The sequence below is a fragment of the Seriola aureovittata genome, chromosome 11 (genome assembly GCF_021018895.1).
Source record: "Seriola aureovittata isolate HTS-2021-v1 ecotype China chromosome 11, ASM2101889v1, whole genome shotgun sequence".
Taxonomy (NCBI): Eukaryota; Metazoa; Chordata; class Actinopteri; order Carangiformes; family Carangidae; genus Seriola; species Seriola aureovittata.
In genome coordinates, this window is record NC_079374.1 from 25536696 (window position 1) to 25557620 (window position 20925).

At 40.3% G+C, this 20925-nt stretch overlaps 2 protein-coding genes and 2 non-coding genes across 5 annotated transcripts; 3 read left to right on the top strand and 1 right to left on the bottom strand.

The window, feature by feature from the left end:
• Nucleotides 1–1372: 1372 nt before the first annotated feature.
• si:dkey-219c10.4 (high affinity cGMP-specific 3',5'-cyclic phosphodiesterase 9A) lies at nt 1373–14298 on the bottom strand. 2 transcript variants are annotated; one of them, XM_056389292.1, is made up of 14 exons: nt 14171–14298; nt 12064–12213; nt 11909–11960; nt 11667–11769; nt 9699–9841; nt 9540–9599; nt 5768–5945; nt 4806–4928; nt 3876–3968; nt 3725–3792; nt 3523–3625; nt 3036–3140; nt 2696–2842; nt 1373–2612 (listed from the first exon to the last, which is right to left on the bottom strand). In XM_056389292.1, exons 1-14 carry the CDS (start codon nt 14256–14258, stop codon nt 2424–2426), a joined length of 1602 nt encoding a protein of 533 aa, XP_056245267.1. In that variant the 5' UTR covers nt 14259–14298; the 3' UTR covers nt 1373–2423. The 2 variants fall into 2 exon arrangements, with proteins under 2 accessions (XP_056245267.1, XP_056245266.1); XM_056389291.1 differs by having other exon boundaries at nt 1374–2612; nt 12052–12213.
• Nucleotides 14299–15316: 1018 nt separating this feature from the next.
• Nucleotides 15317–19256, top strand: nifk (nucleolar protein interacting with the FHA domain of MKI67). Its single transcript, XM_056389372.1, has 6 exons — nt 15317–15539; nt 16656–16784; nt 17219–17327; nt 17638–17852; nt 18291–18353; nt 18630–19256. The coding sequence occupies exons 1-6, from the start codon at nt 15417–15419 to the stop codon at nt 18840–18842; spliced, it is 852 nt and encodes a 283-aa protein (XP_056245347.1). The 5' UTR covers nt 15317–15416; the 3' UTR covers nt 18843–19256.
• LOC130178174 (small nucleolar RNA ACA64) lies at nt 16977–17106 on the top strand. Its single transcript, XR_008829130.1, has one exon. It is a non-coding gene; the product is annotated as a small nucleolar RNA ACA64 (small nucleolar RNA).
• LOC130178175 (small nucleolar RNA ACA64) lies at nt 18384–18514 on the top strand. The gene has a single exon (XR_008829131.1). It is a non-coding gene; the product is annotated as a small nucleolar RNA ACA64 (small nucleolar RNA).
• Nucleotides 19257–20925: the final 1669 nt, after the last annotated feature.

The following is a 20925-nucleotide window of genomic DNA, read 5'->3' on the forward strand; positions in this document are numbered from 1 at the left end:
GAAATTTCAACTGGAACATCCCCTGAATTTGTGTTCCTGGCTGGGAAATAAGGAAGGAATCTCACCAACCTCAACCTCAAAATCCAAGATGGCTGCTCTGCACATCAACAGAAGTGAAACCTGTGGTAATTTACATTTAATTAGCAATTAGCACTTCTGTCCAAGTTCAATCGGTCGACATGTTGTTACGGTGTTTGTATGTGCAAAATACCGCACAATGTGTTGTTACCAAGTGGTATTGCTAACAATAACAACATGTAGCACCAACAATTACAAGCTTCCAACTTCCTGTACTAACACGCATTCAAATCTGGTGTTACGTCATTACCAGCCCTAACTTTGACAGTAACTTCAACGCAACATATTAACCGGGCTGAGTGACAGGCTGGCCACACTTTTATACTCTCTGTCTTAAATTGCATCTGGTTGATTGGTGGACTGGACTGGGTGGCGCTGCAATCAGGACTCAGCCTGCAAGGAAAATGGAGACGTCTCCTGCAGCTGCAGCCAATCACGCCTCAGGGACCACACATCTGAATTAGTATACACACTGTTTTATGTTTTTATCATTTTCTCTATGATGACGCAGCTGTTGGAGCACTTTGTCACTACTTTTACATAAATGGCAGTAAAAGTAAAATTTATTCTTAGTGTTATTTACCATAACCATTTATGGTACAAGATAATTGGTAAAGCTTTCTAAAGGTCACATAGATATCAAAGCCAGACCATTAAGAGCTTTAGAAAAACAGCGCACCCTGCTGGTTTGACAGGTCTCTCACAGGTTAGTGTTGCCCGACAGGTTTTAGAAAGAAAACGTTTTTAAACCACAGAAATTTGCTAACAGCCATTATTCATTTGTTTGTTTTTTTTATTTGTTATAAACTGTTAATTATATATTGATTATGTATTAATGTGCAGAAATTACTAAGAAATAACAGTCAAGTAAAACCAGTATAATGACAAGTTGTAGTAGTGTAATTACTGGGAGTTACTGTAAGATGTTGGGTAATTACAGAGTAAAATTGAAGCAATTGAAGCTATAGCATTAATATCCCTTATTACACTGTGAAATTGGCTGTTAGCAGGTAATACCAAGTCTCATATTTTCACCAACAGCATGTCAACACTGTTGTTGCCCGAAATAAACGCAGCAGTCAGCTTCCTCCCCAACAGCCAAGTACTTTCAGTGTAATGAACCTGGTGTATTTGTAAATTCCACACTCTGACCTTCCAATAAGAGTGGTAGCCACTGTAACAGTTGTTCACCTAAAGTGAACGGTAGCTGTGGCAACTGCTGGAAATGTCACTGTAGTAAACCCATAATTATCTTTCCAAGTCTAACATCTCCTGTCACTTCTGTACTGATGATTCACAGCTTTACCTCACACTAAAATCTAGGGATTCAAGGACATTTAAGGCTGGATGGCAACTAACTAAACTAAATATGTGCTGTATATATCCTGCTATAATCAGATTAATCACACTGCATTTCTCACACACTTTCCTTATGCATTTCTTGCAGAAAATACACGAAGATTAGTACATTTACTTCATGTTGCAGTTTTTCTCAGACAGTAATTAAACACAGAATTACAGCCGCTTTCACTCTGCAGAAAGTAATAATTCAAAATTATGTAAAGTGAATGAGTCAATGGCAACACCACAAGTGGAGAATACAATCAGTTGCCAGGTCATTAGGTACACTTAGCTAAAACTGTAACTGAGTAAACTGTATTGTTATTCTGACGGTTGTTTGTGTTATTTTGTCCACCCTTTTCTTTTCAATTATACTAACTAGAACACCTCTCAGAATAACGCAGTCCAGTTCAACAGCAGCACAAACTACACCCTGTAAAAATACAGCTGACTCAACACCTCTCAGTTTGGTGGAACATATTTCAGTGTAGTGGGTTTGTCAATAAAACCTCAGATCTTTGACTGTATTATTCAAATTTTCTCCATGACAACTGAGTAGCCCCATCTGCTGAATTTGTGAGTTATGGGCAAAAACGTGTTTAGTGAGGTCACTGCAACCTTGTCCATCAAAATCTAATCAGTTCATCCTTAAGTTTACGTGAACATTTGTACCAAATTAAAAGGGATTCCCAGGAGGAGTTCTCAAGATGTTGTTTTCACAATGCCAAAACCATGTTTTGTGAGGTCACCATGGCATAAATACAATATTTTATTATTGAAACTTTTCATTGTGAGGTCCAGTACCAGCAGATTACATCACATACAGCATGCACCAAAACTACAGCACAGACTGCTCAGAACAACATACAGAATTTACATAAACAAGTCAAGTCCATGTTCTGTTGGTTCAAATTCATTTCAATCGATATAAAGTTATATAATCTTTAGATAAGATGAACGGGGTTTGCCTGTGTTCAGTTCTTTAATGTGTCGTCCACCACAGTTCAGTGTGTGTCTGGTCTGGAGGACTCAGCCTCTGTGTGGCTGTCAGCTGAGCTCTGAGCTCCCACAGACGAGTCCTTGCTCTTTGCTGCGTTCTCACTCTGAGCTCGGTTCTGCTTCTCCCTCTCCAGAGCCTTCTCCATCTCTGTGTAGTAGTCCAGAGCCTTCCGCACTGGGTCGATGATGTGATGCTGCAGAATTGATACATGATAAATAAACTCTCTCTCTCAGCCTTGATTTACTACGTGTCCCTTAGTGACATCACAAATATTACCTCCAGGCAGGGGAAGAGGTTGGCCAGTTCGATGAAGAGAGGCAGGAGGACAAATCTGATGAAGCCTGTCTGGGATGAAGGTTTTGTTACTTTGTCCCGATCCATGAAGGGGGTCACTGGAAGACCCTCAAGCTTCTCCACATCACTCTGAGGACAGATAGATGGAGCAGCTGGAATTAAAGCTTATAGGACCAACATCTGTAACTTCTGACTTTACTTTGTTAAAAAATATTGCTACTAGACACATTACAATAAATATTACATACAGTAAATACTGATCATGGCAGGAAAAATGAAATAATCCATCATATTGTTGAAACTGATATTCAGGCATCAGTACCTGGTTGTAGAACTCCTGTAGAAGGCAGTCCAGCCAGGGCTCAGCCACCTCCATGGGCCGCGCCTCGTTGGATATATCACTCACTTTGATCAGGATCATCATCAGCTGCAGACACAAGAAGGTGTCACAAAACATCATCATCAGTTAACTAGTACCAGGAGGAGACAACCAGTGGCGATCCTAGACTCTGAGGGCAAAGAAGCCCATCAAAGCCCATGGAAGAACCCCAAAAGCCACACGGTTTTACACTGTCATAAAGATAAAGTTATAAAGATACATATTACAGCATGATATTATCCATTTAAGCATAGGAAACAACTTCCACTACTGCTCCTACTAAAGGTTATTACAATAAGGTCCTTTCATTAATTCAATACAAAGATACAAATACAAAAGAATAACATGAAAACATGAAATTCTTCACGCATGTGCCCACTCATCATAATGCCACAGTGTCATGCCGGGTTTACGTGTGCAGTCCTCTTACCACATCTTTGTGATCCTTGTTGGTGAAGTCAAAAACAGGCAGGATGGACTTGAACTTATTGAGAATCTCATTGTGTCTCGTCATGTCAGTGGCCAGAATGCATCTGCAATTACAACAGAATAAAATGCAAACTGCATAATGTTGAGTTATTGTAACATTAGAAACTGTGCAGGCTGAGAGAATGAGAGAGAGAGGATCTTACTTGATGATTCCCTCTCTGATCCGTTTGTACTGATCCATGGACAGATTTCTAAAGACGTTGTTCTCTGTCTGCACAACAGAAAATCCCTCTGTCATTTTGACATTCTTCTAAATGGATGTTTCATTCACAGACGCTATGTTTTCATCCTCACCTTCTCCAGTATCTCAAAAGCTACAGCGCAGTGATGGTTCTCCAGGGGAGAGATGTCGTTGTAGCGAAGAGCGAGTTCAGTCCGAGCGTTTATCTGAAAGTGGACAGCCATCAGGTCAAATGCAACAGTATGCTGTACATAAAGTAAATAAGTTTCAGTACAGTGTGTTTTAGCTGATATAACTGGCCAAATATATAAGTAGTAGTATTTTATTCAGTCATCACAAATAATGCAGTACATTTAAACTATATATACAGTAAAAACAAAGTCAGCAGTCTATGTATTAAGTACTTACTGAAAAGGAAAATTACACATATTTTGAATGAAAGCTAGCATGAATGAATGAATGTTCCATAATATAAACCCACCAATAGAAACACATCTCCTTTTAATCTCTTTTTTTTTATCTTTTTGCACAATAAATTTACAAATACCTCTCTGATCATATTTGCTTTTCTGTATTGAAAACAACCTTTGTACTCAGTGTGGAAGTGACTGAACATTATTTGAATTATTTTATAATAATATAGTAAATCATTACATTTCATAGCATGGGAATTTAGAAAGAATGGATTATATTTCATAGTAACCAGTCTTATTAATAACACATATGGCTCGTTTTTGTTTGAAAGCCCCCACACTTCCACATTACATTGTTACAATGTTTGTCCACTAGACGGCATAAGATAGAACACATCTCGGTCAGACTTATTTCATAACTAAAGTTAAAGGAGCAGTGCATGTATTCTTCCTGTCTATATCAGCTGTGAAAAGATCCTTTTACACTTATTTCAATAAAAGTCCTTGTTCTGTGTGGAGCTAATATGAGACTTCAGCAGTCTGAGAGACACAGTCTTATCATTAAATGTCAAATCCCTGCTTTGTGTTGCTGCTCGGTCTGTGGAAAAATAAACAGGGGATTTCTTTTACCTGATAGGCGTTGTTGTATCCTGTGTGGTCCAGGTCGTGGCAAACTGCAGAGGTCAGCATGATCAGCAGGTCGATGGTGTCCATCTTACTCCTCAGGTCAGTCAGCCAGATCAAACCGTACATCTGTTCACAGATGTGGAAACAGGGAAGGGCAGAATGTGAAATGGAAATGTTCTGTTGTACATAACTTAGAAAAAGAGAGTTGGTATCTTCTCTAGGGTAAAGCTACATCCATCATTTTTTTTTTGTCCAGATGGAGGAAGTGGAACAAGCCATAAACACAATGTTTACATATTATCACCGTATAAAGTTATCATGTTAGCATTTTAGCAAACAATGTAATGAATGTAATTCCAACAATTCACTGTCCTCTCAGCTCTGTATTGATCTCCACTAAATCCTGAAGGAAATGTCTTAACTTCTCTCGCAGCTAAATGCTCCAGGATGTTCACCAGCTACATTCTTTGTCTGTCTGCTCCTTGGGTCTGGCTTTGACCACAGGGTTTTACTTTGAAAACAGCTGGAAACAGCTGGAAATGAGGTTGTGAGTAGTGAGTGAATCAATCAGTAGGTCTTGTGGTTGTGGGCCATAAAACACAATCAATGCGCTGAAACATCTGATGCATTGTTATCGATTATAGCTGCTGTGAAGAATTGAACATTTGTGCATCAGAAACATGTGAAAAATGCCTCAGATGAGATTTCAAACCACCAGGTGTCCTCCTTCATGGATGTGTTGAGACGACTGCTGAGCGTCCAGAGGCAGTGAGTCATCTGTCTGCCCTGAGGGCTAAATGTCCTTCACCAATTAGCCTTCAAGGTGATGGCATGATTGCCCCATTTCATAATTACGGACACAATTGGGCTCTCTATGATTTGCCCTGATAAGACTTCACTCAAACACACACACACAGATACACACACGCACACACACACGCACTCACACTCACACTCACACTTACCATCTGGGTAACACAGAAGCAGTGTTTGAAGTTGTGGAAAGGGATGTTGTTGTATCTGCGGTAGACCTCAAACAGGAACTGCTGCAGAACTTCAGGCTCGATGTTGAAGGTCGCTATGAAATCTAGATCTGTGTACATGACCTGCAGGAGCACCATGATCTCTGCGTCCTCCCACTGCCTGGACACACACACACACACACACACACACACACACACACACACACACACACACACACGCATGCACGCACGCACGCACGCACACGCACGCACGCACACACACACATACACACACGCACACACGCACGCACACACACACGCACGCACGCACACACACATACACACACACACACACACACACACACACACACACACACACAATATACTGTAAATGTATAATTAATAGATACATATTTATCAATCTTGATGTTTTTTATTGTTCTTTTTTTACTGTTGTTGTTTACTTGGCTAGATCATATTTTGTTGTCGTGGCAACAGTGCTTTTCAAACTTCCAACAGAACACCTTTGATCTGAATTCTGAAGAGACAGAGTGTGACATCACACTCTATGATGAACATGGATCTTTGAAGCAGCTGATTGTTCAGTCAGTAGTTTCTCTGCCAACGTTGACAGAAGCCACAACAGGAAAACACACAAACTAAGAAGAGAAGAAGAATGGACGCCAAGCCACACAATCAGCTGGATGCCTCAATGAACGAGGTCACATTCAGCGAGCTGATGAAGGAGAACGCTCTTCTGAAACAGCAGCTGATGGACGCTCGGCTGAAGCAGCAGATGTGTCACTGCAGACTGGCAGCTGCTCAGAGGAAGATCCTGGACCTGACGGCTCAGCTGGAAGAGAAGGAGCAACATGCCAACACAAAGGCTCCTACAGAGAGGGACGTCTCTGAGCTGACTCAGCAGCTGCAGAGGGCTCATGAGGATCTGGAGACCTGCACCACCAGACTCCAGACCATCAACAACCCTGAGGATGGAGGAGAAGAAGAGCAGCAGCAGAAGATCCAGGCTCTGAAGAAAGGCATCATGGATCTCAGTGTCAAACTGCAGAAGGATCAGGTCACTGTGATGAAGAAGGCCATCAGGCTTGTTCCCTGCAGCACTCAGGATCAATCTGAGTCTGCACAGGCTCAGGAGGTGGAGAAGGTCAACCTCCACCTGCAGAAACTCCAGACAGAGCTGCTGCAGCAGGCCCTGAGTCTGAGGATTGCTGCCAAAGACAAGAAAGCTCCGTCAAAGTTCCAGTGGTTCAGAACCCACAGGGACCAGGAGCAGCAGACGGACCAGGACGTCAGAGAGGAGGCTGCAGGAAGCCAGAAAACACAAGCTCCTCTCAGTGAGATCCAGCAGCTCAGAGAAAAGCTGGCTGCTGAAGAGGCCCTGAGGTCACAGGCGGAGACAGTGACCCTGCACATGAAGGTGGAGCTGCAGAAGAAGACCTTTGCTGCGCAAGAGGCTCAATCACAAGTGGATCACCTGAAAAAAGATCTGCTGAGGACCACAGAGGAAGCTTGGGAGGAGACAGGAAGACTAAAGGCCTCCTACTTGTCTCAGCTGGAGCATCTGAGAAAGGTGAACGCTGAAGCTGCCGCCTCCCAGTACAAAGCAGAGGAGCGGCTGCAGCTCGGTCTGGAACAGTGGCAGGAGGAGAGAGCTTCTCTCCAGGCTTCAGCCCAGAAGCTCCAGATCATCCTGAGGGAGAAGCAGCAGGAGTGGGTTGAGAAGGAGAGCGACATGGCCGCCATGCTGGACGCTCTGGAGAGCCGCATCAAGGCCAAGAAGAAGAACCGCTGGTTGTCCAGGCTCTTCGGACACTCTGGCTCCAAATGAGGGACATCTTTATTGGAGGGGGGGTCTTGTGTTTGTCTCGTAACCCACGCGCATGACAACCAGGAGCGTGCACGTGACACGAGCGCGCACGACAGGTGCTGCGAGCAGAAAACTCGTTCTGGTGAGGACTGGTTTCTGCTCCTCGAGCACCAACGCAACCCTGAGAGCATGGAGTCACATCTCCATGGTAACTGGGCTGCATGTGAGCACTCACCTGCACGCACCTGGTCTTCAGTGTACGACCTGAGACTAACCAAACACCCCCATCACCCCCCCCATTCCTCTGACTTTACCTCCACCTCTCTCCCCCTTCATCTGACTCTACCCTCCCTCTCTCCCCTTTTCCCCTCCCTCTCTCCCCCTCACCCTGACTCTACCCGCTTCCTCTCTCCCCCTTCCCCCTCCCTCTCTCCCCTTTCCCCCTCCCTCTCTCCCCCCTTACCCAGACTCTACCTGCTCCCTCTCTCCCCTTTCCCCCTCCCTTTTTCCCCCCTTACCCTGACTCTACCCGCTCCCTCTCTCCCCCTACCCCCTCCCTCTCTCCCCTTTCCTCTGACTCTACCCGCTCCCTCTCTCCCCTTTCCTCTGACTCTACCCCCCCCCCCCCCCCCCCCCTGTCCACCATGAGCCTGGTGGTCTGCTCAAGGTTTCTTCCTGTAACAGGGAGTTGTTCCTTGCCGCCTTCACTCAGTTCTTGCTCATGGTGGAATTGTTGGGTCTGACTTCTTTTATAATTTTGCTCCATGTAAATTAAATCTATTTGGAGTAAACTTGAAAAAAACATCCAGTCATTTCTTATGCATAACAACTTATTACAGTATGGCTGCGTTCAAAGGAGCAGATAGTTTTCTGTTGTCTACTTCCTCCAAATGAAAACCATTTCCAAAACTGGACTTTTCCAAAGAGCCGTCCAGACTGGTAAAATCTAAAACCAGCAGTCCAGATCCAGCTAGTGAGGAGAACGTGAGTCAAAATAAAACTAGAATCACCTCCTCATGGTTGTCTGCCTCCTCCAGGAGAAATGGAGGAACCTGAGCCAAACTTCAAGTGTCTGAATACTTATGTCAATGTGATATTTCAGTTTTTCCTTTTTAATAAATTTATGGGATATGGGGGAGATTGATAAGGGTAAAATATTTTTTTATTTTTCATTTTTAGCATAAGGCTGCAACATAACAAAGTGTATAAACAGTATATGTCCTCAGTAGGAATGATTGTCCTGGGACTGAGTGCCACAGAGTGGTGAAGTCAGAAAGTACTGAGATGCAAGTTAATACACTGCTTGTTTTGGTCTTTTTTATTGGATTATGGGTCTTATTGACACTAACAACAATGTAGAATAATGCCAGCCTCATCCTTTAAAATACTCCTATGCCAACATGGCAAAAAGAAAAAGAAAGCATATTAGGCTTTCAAATGGATCTTGTAATTTACTATGATTACGTGACGCCACGAGCTTCTCTTCTTGTTGTGCACATAACCTCATATCTGTCCACCTCCATCATCATGGGTTTGCTTTAAAAGCTTTTGGACAAATAAAATGATGACCGAGCCCCATTGAATGCGGCATGCGCTTTCTCCCCGTGAAGCCCACTTCAAACATGGTGGGTTGATTAAGCCTTTTATGAAGACCTTCTTTTGATTCGGGAGCCCTCTGCAGACCTATTCATATTGAGATGAGTATGTCAATCAGAAGAAAAGGGTGAGGGCTCCTGTCCTCGTCAGAGATGCATCAGAGGTGCTCGTATGCCATGACTGTCATTAGCCGACCGTCCGTCTCATTGTCTGTACACCGAGGAAACAGGTGCACTGGGTGTTTGTTAGTGATCACACATGTGCACAGACACCCAGCACATCACACTGATGATGATTATCATGATGATGATGCTGCTGCAGGTACATTCTTACTGTTCACATTCAACTTACCAGTTATCAAAGGTTGGGGTTTTAAGGTACTGCCTCACTTCTTCTGATACCTCCAGAGAGCTGCAGGGTGACAACATACTCATTAATGATAACTAGATGTTCAAAGGACGTACAGTATAACAGTTCTTTATGGTGTGTTTGTGTTGTGTGTGAACGTACCTCATTTGAAGAAACTTTTCCCGGACGTGCTCACACTCCTCCCTGGTTTTCCGCAGGGTTCTCTTGTGGTAGAAGGGGGAGGGCTTGTGTGTTCCCTCAGACAGGTCTTTAAACAGGCCAAGCCAACTCAGATGCTCCACACTCTGAAAAAGAATGGGGAAAAAAATCCAGTCAGCTGAGGTCAGAGGTTAAATCCCCAGAATGACCCATCACAATGTAGGTCAGGTATTACAAAATATTTTCATTATTATTAGTGGCTCAATATTTACTGTACCAATAAGGAAAAAGGGTCTCACCACAAAACAGTAGACTGTAAAAATAATTCATGTACTTAAATTTAAATCTTAAGTTCAAGTTGCTGAAAAAGAAAAACTTTGTTTCAGCTCAAAAAGTTGTTATACATGTTTAATTAGTGATCATTTGTTGTTTACACTTGATTCTCTGGGTTAAACAACCAGATTACACCATCCATTCAAGAATCATTGCTTTGTCTTGTAAAACAAACATGCAGTTCTACATTATTTCAACTTACAATTTCAAGTTAAAATAATTAACACTAATCATACCAATTGCCATTTTAAGTTCTGTCTATTCACATTTTTAAGGCAGCAATTGAGTTTTCAAATGAAGTTAACTAATGTTTTTAATAGCTATATTCCTAAGCTATTTTAGTAGACACCAAGAATGAAATGATTAACACTGAAAATGGCCATAATATGTTTTAAATACTTGACCTACACATATGCGGGACGGAAGATCCAGTGCTTAAAGCACCACCTCTGGCGGTCAGCCAGGATTCACAGAGCTGTAGTTATATTCGTAACTTTCTTTTTGTTTCTTTAAAAATTTCATTCAATGAGTTGAGTGAACTTTCAGCAGTTCATTCCTTCAACTCATCAGAAAGTCAACACTCTAAGTTAAATTAACTTGAAATAGTAAATGTCAGATCACCAAACTCATTGGGAGAACATCACCTGGGAGCCAAGAACGTCTGTGCAAAAGTTAAGTTCATGCCATTAATCTATCAATTACATGTTAAAATAATCTACAGGATATCTGATGTATGAATATCTGAAAAACTGCACTGATTATTCTTTTTTTGGCCACTTGGAGGCTGTGGAGCAAGTTGTAAACACATTATCTGACATATTATCACCAAATAAAGTTCATATGCCTAAAATGTCATGGAAAGTTGCCTCTTTATGAAATCCAGAAGACTTGAAGCAACATTAGCATCCTTCATCTTTCACTTGATGCTAACCACACAGTAATACAGCTTCCTGCTGTGGCCAGTGTTGGGAAACCTATTACTATTACTTTACTTTAACATATTCCTTTTGAAATGTAATAGGTTCCGGATTACTAATTAACCTGTTAAAAATGTAATAAATAATGTAAGTAATGTAGCTGTTTTAATTATTTTATCAAAGTAATGTAACTTATTACATTTGATTACTTTTTGATTACTTTCTATTACCATTGATTTAGTTTAATCAACATTTTCATTAGTAACTGTAATTCAATTGCATTTTTTTTCTTCAGTAACTGTAATAGATTACATTTACATTTTGTTTGTAATGACGTAATCCCGTAACATGTAACTAGTTACTCCCCAACACTGGCTGCGGCTGGAAACAAAGTTGATGAAAACTGGATTTCAGGCCGCAAACAAAAACAAGGAGCTAAAAGAACAGAAAAAAGCATTTTAGTGCAGAGAAGTCCAGAGTTTGTTGATAGTTGTCATTGGCTTCATAACTATGAGTAAACCCTTTTTACTTTACATAGTCATTTGAACAATTATGAAAATATTGAAATATTTATAAGTACAGCTTTAAATTTATATACTTTATATAAAATGAACAAACAGCAAACTGCTGGTGTGATTATGCCATTGTATGTGTGTATATTATAAGTTCTATGTTCTTTCCCCAAATTTCATGAGCAGCTTTAAAGCCACAGAAAACTTACCTCTAGTTTTATCTGGAATGAATCCACCTGCTTCTTCATCTCATACACCACTGCAGGAGTCTCTCCAGCCTCGATCAGGATTTTCTTCTCCAGGCCCTGCAGTCTGAACCCACGCACCGTCAGTGATGGCTCCAGACATCATGTTCTTTACTTTTAACTGTTTGTTTACTTTTTCATATCTCATATTTGATATTAAATCCATTTAGTACATCTTTTTTTCACTTGTTTCCCACCCTGCCTACCTTTTTTCCATGGATGAGAGGTCAAACCCGAGTGCACCAGCAAGCTCCGCACCTGAAATGACAAGCCAGAAAAGAGAGAGACTGCCAACAGTTTTTAAATAAATTCAAGCCGCCTGATGCCCATGGTGCTAAGTTAAAGATACCTAACGGCTCACTGTTGCAGTCGGCGGCCACCACCTCCAGCTTGTAGCAGGAGTTTGGGCTGTTTGGCTCTAGACCTGGGGAGATGTTGATGATGTTGCCTTTGGGGTTGTACAGCTTCAGGATGTCGTGGGGTCCGGCCTCCGCTGCAGAGCGGAAAAGATCTAAAAGAACGGATTCAGTTCGCACTATGTCCTGAGAAAATATGTTACAATGTTTATAGTCACCTTCTCTTTTAGGTAACACTTTTTATAAAGGGTTATAAGTAGTAACTAATCACTTTATCAATTGTTACTAAATCCTTTTCTGAAGCTTTATAGATCAATTGTACCATTTTTATAATTAAACCATGAAAAACAACGACTTGAGTTACCAAACTGTGAAAACAAATCCTCACAGATGAACATGAACTAGATTAAATCTAGTTAAGTTACTTTTGGGTTTTTTTTTTTTTTTTTGTAATCCATCAAGCATTTGTAAATGGATTTTCAAAAAAATGGAACTGCAGGATAAACGTCGGCCAAACGGGTTTTTCACAACCTGGCAACCAGTAGTGGAATGTATCTCAGTACAGTTACAAGTTTCGTCTTTTCAAATTAAGATTTTACATACAAAATATGTAGAGAGCGTATAAAAGATGATGCTACCCAACATATATACAATTAGAGATGAAATAATTCATTTATCAATCAATAAATCAATTGACAGAAAATGAAATTACATTCAGTCATGGAGCCTTTTATAATTACTAAATTGCATTGCATTGTTGAAGGATAAAATTCAGTGACTTAAACATAATTCTAATGAGCTGTGGTGACACAGTACTGTTAGTACTTATTACAACTTATAATATAAACTAATTTCAACTCCATTTTCTTTGTTCATTGATTTAAAAAAAAAATGAAATACAAGGTTTGGTAACACCTCAACAACCTGCAGCTTAAGAAAACACGTGCAAACAGACAAAACACAAACAAATTCAGAAAACATCTGCATCAATTTGACAACACATGTGCTGCAAATACTCACAACACAACCAAATACAGAAACATGCTGCAAGTACAGCACAGATGACAATTGGAGGTCTTTGTAGGAGACACTAAAAAGGGATGAACCCAGCTGGGATGCACTTGCATGGATGTATTATGTGCACTTGTTGTTCATTGCTTCTAACTTCAAAAGCTTCAAAGTGAACAAGAATTTTGAATTTCTGAAGTTTTACAAACCAAACAATTTATCATGAATTTAGAAAATTATCAGCAGATTAATTCGTTATGAAAACAATCATTAATATTTAAAGTTAGCTCCACCTCAACCTTCAACAGTCAAATACTGTTTAGACATAAATGCATGATGCATAATAATTTAATAACAGTATAACAGTCTCAGGGTTTTTTTTACTGCATTGAGTGCACTTTTGCTTTTGATAATTTTTTGCTACATTTTCCTGATTTTACATGGTTTTCTTTTTTAAATAAGTACTTAGTAATACTAGTTTTTGGTATTAACAAGATCAGATTTCTTCTTCCACCATTGCTCCAAATTTGTTCTTAATGATGGCTTATAACTGATATGAATATAAAGCCTTAGTAAATGATTTATCATCAATAAAAAACACATTAGTTGCCTTTTATAGAAGGTGACTAGGTACTTTAAGTTTTTTAGGGCTGCCAAAGAGGCACTCCAGTCTGTGCTCATTAACACTGGGACAGATAAAAATACATGCAAAAGTATAACACACACACACACACACACACACACACACACACACACACTACATTGATTATATTATGTAAACAAAAGCTGCTTGCAATAAGACCTTCAGAATGGTCAGCTGTCAGTGGCAGCTGCATGGCTGTCTGCAGCCCAGACAACCTCCACAACACTTCACACAATTCTTTCATCTGCTTGTATAAATCTGATCCATGCATATTTCAGTTAGGTTTTCTTGTTTGCAAAAAAATGATGTATTTTTCACTTGTAATTGATTAATTCTCTATGTGAGAATTATAATATTTTAATAACATGATATGGGTACACTTACACATACTACACATACCTTACAATACTTTTCAAACATGCAGTTCATCCGTGAACTTATATGTAATGTTCTGCTCCTACCTTTGACATCCTGGGCAGGACAATCCACTGGGAACTCAGCCTGCTCTGGTCTCCCATTCACTGTGAAGTAGATGATTTTTGTTGCCATGTCATGAATTTACAAGCACTGATGTTGTGGTGTGCACGACTGATCTGTCTGTCTCACCTTGTTATTTCCCCAGTAAACACTCCACCCCCTTGTTATTATTCTCTCCACCTCCTCTTCTGCCCCTCCTTCCCTGTCCGTCCTTTGTACTGTAACGTTTTCCGAAAGAAGAGTAGAAATAATTTATTTAGTGTAACACCCACTTATTATTTGTTTTATTTGTATATCTTACTCTGAAGCTCATTTTCACCATTTAAAAAGGAAAGTCTGAATAAGGGATTTTTCCTCACGTAAACTATTATCTATATCACATAATTATTATATTAATTCATAGCTATGACATTGTATCTATAAGTTATAATAATCACGTTCACACAAAACATTCAATGAGAAAAAAAAAAGACTGAATCTATGTTAAAGAGAATATCAACGGGACCAAGAACAAGACTTAAGAGTCTTAATTGATTCCCAAATACCAAAAATATTTGTGTTTCTTCTATGCCAATAGATACATGGTTCCTCGGCCCATGTCCGGCCCACATACAGCAATGCCATCAGCCAACACTGCAGTATAAAAGCCAGAATCAGCCAAGATTTGGAAGTATATGGGCCAGATTTAGGCCGAGGACCCAAGCATAAATTGGGACAAAAGCCTTCACCAGAAATATTTTACCATGAGGGACATCACAATAGCACAAAAAACAAAAACCAACATCATTAAAAATTTTTAAATAAAATAAAAAAGCAAAGTAAGTTTATAAAAAATTAAATTGAAAGGCTATACACATTATAAATTACAATATCTTAGGAGATATGCATGGCAGAATATAATGTATGCAGAAAATGATGTCATAATTAAAAGATACTAATAATCAAGGCACTTAATAAGGCATAAAACACAAAAACCTGCATTAACTGAACACTTTTTATTTAGGTTCAGACTAGTTGCATTGACGGTTGCTGTTAAAAGTGCCCCCATCCTCCGCGCCTGCAGGTGGCGCTGTAGATGTCGCACGGCTCTAGATTCAGTCAAACCTTCTCTCTGCACTTTGTTGGTCTGTCACCACATGTGCAACCGGATGAAGAGACCAACGTGGTAAGCAGTTAGCTGTGTGACGGTGTTGTTTTTCAACTTACAACTGATGTCTTTTATTAATCGAAATGACTGAAAGTAAAGCAGAAACGGCCTCCAAGCCCGCCAAAGAGCTGCTGGCTCTGAACCCCAAACAGGAATCCGAGTTCAAGAAGAAGGTGCAGGAGGTGAAGAAGAACAAGTCGGCCAAGGTAGGTCGAGATGAGCCGGTGGCCCTGGAGGAAACATGTAGCTGTATTCCACGAGGGAGACTTCTGCTCATTTAGCTCAGCTACACATTTTATGTTCATACTCAGAGATAACAGGAGTTACAAAGTTTCCCGATGCAGTTGGAACTTGTGATGTACATCAGTAATGGCGACTGTTTGACGCGACCAAATACTGTTAATGTTTCCACAGAGGTCAGTGCTATGGTGGCCGTTAACATGGTAACTCGACAGGGTCACATGCTTCATTTTTTTGATTAACTTTATTAACATCACTAAAACATTACAATAATTTCAGGGAATGTTGGAGTAAAATAAAGCAAAAATAAACAAATCCTAACAGCGACACAAGCTGAAGTAAGGTTGTACAGTGTAAAACATACATAATACAAATATTAAGTTGAAAAAAAACTTAAATTCATCTGAAAATGTTCTCAACAATGTTTTTCAGGAGATTAGATGGTTTTAAAGCTTATTAGTTTTTAAATGCACTACATACAGCGTCATACAATGTTTGGAGTACGATATATAACACGTTTTTGTCAGGAGGAAACGGAAGAAATCTGGCATTTGTCCAACAAACACAGCAAATCTATAAAGTTATTAACTTCATTGTAATTATACTCTACATATAAAAATAGGCCATACTTTATGTAAGACCTTATGAGTGTCCAAGATTAAAAAGAAGGTTTGGGTCTAAAAGTTACTTGAATGAGCACAGGCATCAAATAAATGAGTGAAGGACTCAATGTCCTCATAGTGGAAACATGGGGTTTAACTTTGATTAGTGTTTCAGCAGACACTGGTGGGACAATGGCCTTTAGTGCAACTTATAGATGTGTCTGTGAAGCTACAACACTTGGCTGTCCTGTCACTCTTTTGTGGTTGACTGTCTGAAGTTGTAAAATAGGGTGTCGGTGTAAAACAACATTGTGACACACTGGCCTCAAAGAGAAGTAACAAAAAATAAAGACTGGTATCAAATAGTAAGATGGTAATATATTAACCAGATAAATAAAGTAAATAAATAAGACTTTTTCAGGTGACCAATCATTATTTGTCTGTCTTACCTTCTTTTTTTATTGTATTTATTTTTTTCAGGGGAAAGGTCTGACCCCAGGGGTGATTTATGTCGGCCACCTGCCTCTGGGGCTGTTTGAGCCTCAGCTCAAAACTTACTTCGAACAATTCGGGAAGGTGTTGAGGCTGCGGCTGTCCAGGAGTAAAAAGGTAACGAAGAGGATGAAATGACGAAATACAAGTTTTACATATGTGACGGCATTAAGCCTAATTCAGTTGGTTTCCTCAAAAGAACATTGGGTTCTCTCTAGAATAATACAAATACCATCTTTTAGGACACTGAGGTATCCCTGCTGAAGTGACTGTTTAACATCTGCTTCCTCAGCCCATTAGAGTTTTGGCTTAGACTGAAAATGATCTCAGATGTATCAGTGATCTGTGGTCAGATAACTGAGCCTAAAGTACAGTGGTACGTTAAGCTTATCACCTGCTCTCTAATTTGCAGAGTGATAAAACCCATGTGCCAACAAAAACATGAAGTCGGATGAGTCTGAATAAAATGCTTATGTGTGCTATGAAACAATTCAGACATGTGATATTCACTTGTTTTCTGTCTAACCGCGTCTCATATCTTTTACTTGCAGACAGGTGGAAGCAAAGGCTATGCATTTGTAGAGTATGACTGTGATGAAGTGGCCAAAATTGTTGCAGAGACCATGAACAATTACCTCATGGGGGAGAGACTCATCAAATGTGAGTATTACTCATGTACAAGTCTGCTAAATACCAGCATGATTCCTGTTTCTCACCTGACACACACACACACACACACACACACACACACACACACACACACACACACACACACAGAGGTTAAAGCAATTATAAAGTTAGCTAACAGGTCCTGTCATAGCCATCACAATATTATTTAGTTAGTTTTATGTTTAATCTGGTAACGTGAATTATAAGATTGTTTTTACACGCTTCTTTCGACAGTGATTTGGGGTAAAACAGTTGCTCTAAATGCAACTCTAAACTTGGTGCTTCTCACTATTTTCTCTAGGCCATGTGATTCCACCAGAGAAAGCGCACAAAAAGCTGTTTGTTGGCTCTGGGAGACCATTTAAAAAACCCTCACACCCAGCTGTGGCACGCTACAACAAGAAAACAACAACAGCCGAGCAGATCGAGAAGATCAAAGAAAAACTCCTACGGAAAGAATCGAAGCTCCGCAAGAGGCTCGCGGCTCATGGCATCGATTATGACTTCCCAGGATTTGTAAGTGTTTGGAGTTTGTTAACTTTAAATGTTAACTAGCTGTTATGTATTTATCTGAACTACAAAAAAGCCCTCCCTGGAATAAATAGAAAAACCTTAAATATCATGAGTATTTGATCACTGAATATTGACTTATAACTTTGCCCTTGGGAGTGCATTATCATGTGAACCATGAAATCTGCTGTGTCTCAAATCAGATACTTCCGTCAGTACAATCAAATGTAGTACACTGTGTACATAGTATACTCACTTGTGTAGTGCCATAGTCATCAGTTAGAATGGACTAAAATAAAAATAAAAATGCCAAGTGTAAGTATGGAAGTACATGAAATGAGACACAGCAGTCCTTTTCCAATGAAATCACAGGGTTTTATGTGTGCAACATAATGAGGTACTTTGTGTTTTATACTGACTTTAATGTTCTTTTTGCTGTTCCAGTCTGCCCAGGTGCCTCAGAAGAAAAAGTCCTCTGACTCCATGAATGCATCAACGTGTAGTGATGTAAGTCCAACATTAATATTTCTAATTGGCACAGACTGAAAATGACCCCAGATGTTTCAGTGGTCTGGGGTCAGATAACTGTGCCTACAGTACTGTGGTCCATTAAGCTTATTGCGTGTGTCTCTCTGTGGCTGCGTGATAAAACCCATGTACCAACATACTGTAACAACAAAGGGAAAATCAAAGCTGCAAAGATTCATGGGAAAACTTGAACAAAACAAGTCTCCGCACCAGAATGACCATGTGTGACTAATGAGCTTCTCTCTTCCACTTCAGGACATCACCCCAGTCTGCACCCCCTCTGTCCTGGAGAGAAGGAAGTCCATGGTCGTCGATGACGATGCAGACGATGAGATTGTCATTAAAATTCCTGCTGCAGAGAAAGAGGAAGAGTGCTCCTCAGAGGAGGAGGAGGAAGACAGTGACGATGATGAGGATGATGACGAGGAGAGCGAGGAACCCTCTGAAGATGACACGGAGGCAAAGTGAAAGTCTTCACTGTTTTATTGTGGACTTTAGCTGTCAGAGCAGAGATGCATACATCAGGATCATGTATGGTCTCTGGTTCTCTCAGTGATGGGACAGTTATGAACTGTGTTCAGAAATCACAGTGTCTGTTTCTGTATGTGGAAATCACATTACGATTTAGATGGAAGCTCGTATGAAAGATTCCACTGTTATTGTGGGTATAATGTGAGTGTTGTGAGTGGCGCTTGCAAAATCATAATGAGCCTGATTTATGGGCAACAGTTGAGCCTGGACTTCTTTGACAAAAGGCATTTTTCCATGTCAGTCTTTGAGCAGACTCTAGTGTTCATATAAATAGCCACATTGTGTTGTCACTTGTCCAAAGGGTTGAATTTACATGAATTATGATATTTGATAATAAACAATGTCAGAATAGTTCTCTTGAGCAGTATTTTCAATATACATGGAATGTCAGTTGAATGATACCAAAGAGAAAAAAAAACACTTGCATACACACAACCGGCAAAATTTCTTTTTTTTTTTACAGGAGACATCTATCAGTAGAAAAACCGCAGGTGTAAGTAATGAAATGGATGATGGCTGAATTCCATTTAGCTTCAGTTTCAGGGTCCTGTTCATGCTGGTTCTCTGTCACTGCCATAACTTACTGGGACATTTGAATAGAATTATTAACACCTGTTTTTGCTACCATGACAAGTTTAAAGGAGCTATTTGTAAGTTTGGCTATTGCTACATAGCTAACGTTAGCATAAACAGCTGTTTACTTATCAGTCTAGAAGAAATGTGAGTATAAACGTCATTCCTTTACTCACCAACAGCTGTCCAGCTAATGTTAAGTCTTGTCTCCGTCACATCTTTTATTCTACTGGGGTTAGCATGCTAGCTCCAGCCCATCTCATCACTTTCCAATAGCGACTCACTGTAGCCTCCACTGTGCCCTGCAGACGTAGCACTGCTCAGAGAGCACATTATAACCTGTTGTTAAAAAGACAATGATGACTGAAGCTCTTGTCGAGACAATCACCACCGCCGACTCCCTGGCAAGAATACACCTTTGCCAGCCACAGTGCCTGCTGTATAAAAAGGTCTTTTAGTGCCATTCACTGTACGTTGTGCTTATATTTAGCTTCCATCAGACACTGGATATAGTACACTCAAAGCTGCAACAATATCGAGACAAAATCTGTTTCAAATTTAAGTAAATTTGGTGCATTGACCAACTTAACTCATTTGTACAAAAGCTCAGATTTCCTTCAGTTGTATCCCTTCCATTGATTCATGCCTTGAGGTGGATTTGATATACTCATCAGAGGCTCGTTCAAGTAAGTCAGTTGGCAACCAGTGTCTGCCTGTTGTAAATAAGACTGTACCTCAAGTTTGCAGCAGATCATTGCTCATTAAGTATTATTGTGCATCAGAACTAAATGAGTTTCAGAAGTCAAATTGTTATTCTAAACAAAATGGGGGTTTCTCAGTATCAAGTCATGACCTCTAAGAGAGCGCTGCATGGAATTTGACAAGACTTTGCAGTAACTGGATCGGTTGTATCCAAAGCCAGATCAGGCAGACCAAAAGTGAGCACAATATCAGAGGATGAATACATCAAGCTTAGTTCCCTGAAAGATAGAAAAGCATCTTCATCACAGATAGTTTTCTAAATAAAGAAAACAAGGCTCTAATCAGAAGAAGTGATCTGAGCAGTTTCTGAACCACTTCTCAGGAGGGGAAATAATGATGACAATGATGGTGCACTTCTACACTGCCATCAGTGAGTCCATCCTCATCTCCTCCATCACCACCATGCTGCTGCCTCCTCCAAGTACAAGAGCAGACAGCAGCGTAACATTCGCTCTGCTGAGAAGGTGATTTGCTGCAATCTGACCTTGCTCCAGGATCTGTACAAGTCCAGGACCCAGAGGCGAGCCGGACAAAGATTGTGGCCAACCTCGGACGCACACTTTTTGAGTCACTCCCCTGTGGCAGAGCCGAAACCGCAAAAGGAACACAAGAATGCCACAAGAACAGCTTATTCCCGACTGCAGTTGGCCTCATCAACAAACCAGAGACCCCCACTGACACTGAT